We start from the raw sequence: 6,667 nt of genomic DNA on the forward strand, positions 1-6,667 counted from the left end.
ACCAGAGGTCGGAACCAAATATAATTCAGGAACTTTGTTTGGGGGCATACGATTTTTCGTATGAATCTGAATTTGTAGAAAAGAAATTTTCCGAGAAAATTGACTGAAATTATTTGTCACACACGTATTGGCTGATCTCGACGAACTGATTCGAATGGTATATGGATGTTATGTTCTTACAGCATTTATTGCTGTAAGTAGTTCAAAACAATATAATTAAAAAAAATTCTGCCATCATCTGGTTCGAATATGACATATGCCATATTCGAACGATTATGTTGCCAAAAACGAGCCGTGCTAAAATCGGTCCGAGGCTAAATGTCATGAAAAAGGATGCTGTACACAGTCTTTTTGGTACTTAGAAACAATTGTATGTAACAGTATAAAAAATAGTGTTTTCCGTTGCTCCCAAGCATTTCTTTGTCATACAGCGCTCGAAACTCCTACTGCTGGAATAGGGGGAAAAGCCGTTTACACAAAAATTTCGATATCTCCGTTAAAAATAGACGGATTTTAACAATCTATGGCTTGTTGGATAGATATTACCGTGCAGAATCTAAGTCTGAAAACATATTCTGTTTTCAAGGTCAATTGTGACAGATACTGTAAAAAACTGAAAATTTCGACATAAAACTTCGTATAACTCAAAAAGTAAACATCCGATCTCAAAACCATTCAATAGCGTTTTGGGTGACGAGAAGACCTTTCATTTGCGACTAGTTTGATCAAAATCGGTCCAGCCATCTCTGAGATCTCGACCTCTTAGTTGACAACACACATATAGACACACACACACACACACACACACACACACACACACACACACACACACACACACACACACACACACACACACACACACACACACACACACACACACACACACACACACACACACACACACACACACACACACACACACACACACACACACACACACACACACACACACACACACACACACATGGGGCAGCAGGGACTAGTCCAAGGGCTTAACGACCCCTCCCCATGGCCACTGCGAGTTAGGGGGCCTGCCTAGGATGTGGTGGGGTTCGGCAGTGGGCTCTGTTGAACTCCTATAAAAAGCTGCATGTGTCCGCAAGTAGGCCCTAGCAAAGCGACTGTGTACCGCTCAAAGCACACAAGCCCAGCAGGAGTGCCAACCGGCACATCAGGTTCGATACCAGTAAGACCCTGATTATTATATACTGGCCACGGCGAACAACAACGGACATGATGCGGATAACGGATCGGATGACGATGATGGGCTGACATTCGTGCTGTTCTGTTCCCTGAGTAAGGAAGGGTGATACCGACTTGAAACGGCGAGCGGGTCAACAGTACGTCTGCCTCCGTCCCGTTAAAACCTTGGCAGGCCTCCGGGTACGTTCAATACTCGCACCAATTAAGGTGGGTAGTAGGCCCAGTTGAGAGCACTCCTGGCTTACGCTGATCCGGCCCTGGACACGAACCCTATGAAGGTACGTGTTCAACCCTCGCTAGGCCTCCCTGCTCGCAAAGATAACCTAGGGATCATAAGCGACTACTACAACGAGTGGAGATAGCGGCCCGGAGTGGGGACCCTGAAGAATGGAAGTAATTGAAATCGAAGTTGAGAAAGAAGTGACAAATCCGTTTGTCAAGAGTGGCTTGGTGAGGACACCGCCGCCGCAAACCCAGCAGGTGCAAAAGCAGCACACGAACGAGCAGCAGGGTCAGCAGCAGTATAGCGCGTGGACGAAACCACCAAAACCACCGAGGGTAGAGGCAGCGAAAAAGTTGGTGGACGAGCTGCACGAGTATGTGGATAAGAGAAGCAACGTGCACAAAGACATCAAGGCGTTGGTGATTAAGCTCCAAGGCGCTCTTGGTTCAGCTGTCAAGGAGTGGAAAAGCGTAGTGCAGAGAGCAGAAGCTGGGGAGAAGGAGTTGTTAGCGGCGAAAACTGCCTTAGAGGCACGTCGCGCAGCGCAAATGCAAAGGGCTGAAGCCGACACAGCTAAGAGGGAAGTCAACACGGCGAGTAGTGTCCCCCCTGGGATGCAGTCCACGCCCTTCTTCACACCAAAGAGGCCAAGGGCATCGCCAGGAGATGCTAGACCAGGTGGTCCCAAGAGACACAAGGATGCCCGTGTCACTGGAGCTAAACTACCACCAGAAGCAACCGACGCGGTAAACAGCCGCACTGAATGGCAGGTCGTCGGCAAAAAAAAGGAGAAAGCGAGCAAGAAAAACCCGCCCAAAAAACGTAATGTCGTCAGGACGAGGAATAAGAGCGAGGCTCTCATCGTCAAAGCGAGCGACGACTCGTACGCCGAAGTCCTACGCGCTATGCGGATGAACCCGGATCTTAAGGAGCTAGGGGAAGACGTGCAAAAGGTTAGGCGCACTCGTAATGGTGAGATGCTCCTCGAGCTGAAAAGAAACCCCAAAGCAGGCAGCATCTCGTACAAGGAGCTTACCGAGAAAGCCCTCGGAAACAAGGTGGAAGTAAGAGCCTTGTGCCCGGAAGCGACTCTCCGGTGTAAAGATCTGGACGAGATTACTACGGAGGAGGATGTAAAATCAGCCCTGAAGGAGCAATGCGAGCTAGGAGAGGTCCAGATGACCATCCGTATCAGGAATGGACCTGACGGCACCAAGGTAGCCTCAATTAAGCTGCCAGTAGATGCAGCTAATAAAGCGTTGAAAGTGGAGAAAATATGTGTGGGTTGGTCTGTGTGCCCACTGAGCGTTTCCCAGCTACCGGACGTGTGCTTCAAGTGTCTGGGTTTTGGTCACTTCGCACGGAACTGTCAAGGGCCGGATAGGAGCAAACTATGCAGAAGGTGTGGCGAGGAAGGTCACAAGGCAAAAGATTGCACGAAGCCTCCGAAATGCCTAATTTGCGCTGCCACGGAGGATAACAAACATCCTACAGGCGGTAGCAGATGCCCAGCCTTCAAACGAGCGAGTGCAACGAAGTCCCAGTGGAGGTAGTGCAAATCAACCTCAACCACTGTGATACGGCACAACATCTTCTGCGGCAATCTGTTGCGGAACATAGATGCGATGTTGCGATAATTTCGGAGCCATACCAAATTCCACCCGGAGATGGAAACTGGACATCAGACGGAGCCAAAACAGCAGCGATATGGGCAGTGGGAAAATACCCCATTCAAGAAGTGGTGCACTGCGCAGATGAAGGGTTTGTTATAGCCAAAATCAACGGAGTCTTCATCTGTAGTTGTTATGCACCTCCACGTTGGACGATCGAGCAGTTCAACCGGATGTTGGACAAACTAACGGAAGAGCTAACCGACCGAAGACCAGTAGTAGTAGCTGGTGACTTCAATGCCTGGGCGGTCGAATGGGGCAGCCGCCTCACGAACCCAAGGGGAAGCAGTCTTCTGGAGGCCCTAGCTAAGCTGAACGTAGATCTTGCCAATGACGGTACCACCACCACCTACCGTAAGGATGGTCGAGAGTCCATCATAGATGTCACTTTCTGCAGCCCGGGAATGATAGGGAGCATGGACTGGAGAATGTGCGAAGAATACACCCACAGCGATCATCAAGCGATCCGGTATTGTGTTGGGCGCAACTCGCAGGTGGAATCAAGCAGAACGCAGTTTGGTGAGCGAAAGTGGAAAACAGCGAACTTTAACAAGGACGTATTTGTGGAAGCACTGAGGCTCGAGCGCAACACAATAAACCTCAGCGCGGAAGAGCTGACTGCAACACTATCACGTGCGTGTGATGCAACCATGCCTAGAATGGGAAAACCCAGAAATGGGCGACGTCCGGCGTACTGGTGGAATTCGACGATCGCTGACCTGCGGGCACGTTGTCTACATGCCAGGAGAAGGATGCAGAGAGCTAGAAACAGCGGCGAAAGGGAGGAAAGAAGGTTGCCCTATAGAATAGCAAGAGCCACACTCACCAAGGCAATCAGGCTCAGCAAGAAAGAGTGTTTAGAAGAGCTGAACAACAACGCCAACGAGAATCCATGGGGTAATGCCTATAAGATGGCCATGGCAAAGATGAAAGGTCCAGCAGTTCCACCGGATAGGTGCCCGGAAAGGATGAAAACTATCATCGAGACCCTGTTCCCGAAGCATGAGCCTACGATATGGCCGCCAGTACTGTACGACGTACAGGATGTCCGCGGCGACGAAATCCGAGTATCAAACGAGGAGCTGCTTGCTGTAGCGAAAGCCTTACCGGTGAAGAAGGCTCCAGGCCCGGACGGAATTCCAAATGTGGCCCTTAAAGCTGCGATTCTGGAGAATCCAGACATGTTCAGGACTACATTCCAAAAATGCATGGAGGATGGTAGTTTCCCTGACATTTGGAAGCGGCAGAAGCTGGTGCTGCTACCAAAGCCAGGCAAACCACCTGGCGATCCGTCAGCATATAGGCCTATATGCTTGCTGGACACAGTCGGAAAACTGCTGGAGAGAGTGATCCTTAACAGGCTCACAAAGTACACTGAGAGCGAGAACGGTCTGTCGAACATGCAGTTCGGATTCCGGAAAGGCAGGTCCACTGTAGAAGCCATACGAGTGGTCATGGAAACCATGGAAAAGGCCCAGAAGCAGCAGAAAAGGGGAAACCGCTACTGTGCGGTGGTCACATTGGACGTGAAAAACGCTTTCAACAGTGCCAGCTGGGTAGAAATAGCCGACTCTCTGCACAGGTTGAGGATACCAGAGTACCTATGTCAGATTCTAAAAAGTTATTTTCAGAACCGGACGCTGATATACGAGACAGACGCCGGATACATAAATATGTCTGTCACGGCTGGCGTTCCACAGGGATCCATCCTGGGTCCCACGTTGTGGAACATTATGTACGATGAAGTGCTGAAGCTAAATCTGCCCAGGGGAGTTAGGATTGTCGGCTTTGCGGATGATGTGGCGCTCCTAGTAATCGGCGAGTCTCGAGAAGAGGTGGAGGTTCTCGCCATGGAGGCAGTAGACGTCGTTGAGAATTGGATGCGGGAAAAGAAGCTTGTGCTGGCACATGAAAAGACTGAAATGGTCATCATCAGCAACCGAAAGGCGGTGCAACATGCGAGCATCTCGGTCGGTGAGTGCATCATCAATTCGAAGCGTGAGGTCAAGCATCTGGGCGCTATACTGGACGATCGACTGAACTTTAACAGTCACGTTGACTACATATGCAAGAAGGCAATGAAGGTGATATTGGCGTTATCTCGGATTATGCCCAATAATTCCGCGATTGTCAGTAGCAAGAGGAGGTTACTGGCGAGCGTGTCATCATCGATCGTACGATACGCAGCTCCAGCGTGGTCGACGGCATTGACAACAGCAAGGAACCGAGCCCAGTTGAACCGCACTTTCAGACTGATGGCAATGCGCGTGACAAGTTCGTACCGAACAATATCGACAGACGCTGTGCACGTGATAGCCGGAATGATCCCCATCTGTCTGCTACTGGAAGAGGATAGCTTATGCTACAGGGATCGAGGCACAGGACGAGCCCGGAGCAGAGAGAGAGCCAACACGCTCACTAAATGGCAACAGCAGTGGGACAACGCGGAGAAGGGAAGGTGGACGCATCGATTAATTCCTAACCTGTCGGTTTGGACAACTCGAGTGCACGGCGAGGTAAACTTTCAACTGACGCAATTCCTGTCTGGACATGGCTGTTTTAAGCAATATTTGCACAGATTTGGCCACGCAAGGTCGCCGTTGTGTGTTGAGTGCCAGGAAACAGAAGAAACGCCGGAGCACGTAATATTCAGTTGCCCACGGTTTATCCAACCGCGTAGCGAAATGACTGCTATCGTTGGCGCCGATGTCAGCGTGGAGAACATCGTTCAAAGGATGTGCAGTGACGAAGGAAAATGGAACGCGGTGAACCGGACAGTTGTTCAGATTATGTCCACACTGCAGAGGAGTTGGCGAGAAGAGCAGCGTCAAATGACCTAGGTCCAAAGACGAAAAATGCCGGACTGTTTTCGGCACCCTAAGAAGACGGACGAAGCGTGTGAAATGTGGCTCGGTTTTCGGGACAGGTTTCTTCGCCGGGAAACTCTCCGTCGGGTAGGCTAGACCCACCACCGTGGGCTAGTTGAGTAGGCGCGTCGTAAACCGGTTTCGGAACGTCAGTTTCGAGAGAACTTCCAGCGTCGGGGAACTCTCTGTCGCGGTAGGCTAGGTCCTTCGGCGGGGACTAGTCGAGTAGCCACCACAACACCGACTTGTGTCGTCGGGGCGCCAGCCAACCAGAAGCTATGCTCCAACTGGAATCGCTGGACCGACCTCGGCACTCTCTCGTGTGTCCCGAGTGGTGCAACAGGGGACTCGGTGTCGGGAGAGCCTCTTTCGCCGGGGAACTCTCCGTCGGTGTAGTCTAGATCTTTCATCGGAGATTAGACGAGTAGATCGTGGCGTAGCACCGTTAAGATAGTCGGGGCACCAGTGAACCGGAAGCCATCCTTCAACCGGCATCATTGGATCGACCCAGGCATCCTTACGGTCGGGCCGTAGACGGGTATCGAAAACGTCGGTTTCGGGAGAACTTCCATCGTCGGGGAACTCTCTGTCGGTGTAGGCTAGAACCATCACCGGGGACTAGTCGAGCAGACGCCACAACACCGATTCGAGTCGTCGGGGCATCAGCGAACCGGACGCCATGCTCCAACCGGAATCGCAGAACA

The 6,667-nt window shown here is 51.1% G+C and overlaps 1 protein-coding gene across 1 annotated transcript; it reads left to right on the forward strand.

Annotated features, from left to right (window-relative positions):
• The first annotated feature begins 1,590 nt into the window (after positions 1-1,590).
• LOC131429091 (uncharacterized) lies at positions 1,591-5,452 on the forward strand. Its single transcript, XM_058593140.1, has 3 exons — positions 1,591-2,975; positions 3,047-4,442; positions 5,234-5,452. Exons 1-3 carry the CDS (start codon positions 1,591-1,593, stop codon positions 5,450-5,452), a joined length of 3,000 nt encoding a protein of 999 aa, XP_058449123.1.
• Positions 5,453-6,667: the final 1,215 nt, after the last annotated feature.

Source organism: Malaya genurostris, chromosome 2 (assembly GCF_030247185.1).
Source record: "Malaya genurostris strain Urasoe2022 chromosome 2, Malgen_1.1, whole genome shotgun sequence".
In the NCBI taxonomy this organism is placed as follows: domain Eukaryota; kingdom Metazoa; phylum Arthropoda; class Insecta; order Diptera; family Culicidae; genus Malaya; species Malaya genurostris.

Coding starts and splice junctions, on each gene's coding strand:
- LOC131429091 (XM_058593140.1), top strand. CDS start 1,591: ATGGAAGTAATTGAAATCGAAGTTGAGAAAGAAGTGACAAATCCGTTT. Junction 2,976..3,046: donor GCAACGAAGTCCCAGTGGAG/GTAGTGCAAATC, acceptor TGCGGAACATAG/ATGCGATGTTGCGATAATTT. Junction 4,443..5,233: donor TCGGAAAACTGCTGGAGAGA/GTGATCCTTAAC, acceptor GATTGTCAGTAG/CAAGAGGAGGTTACTGGCGA.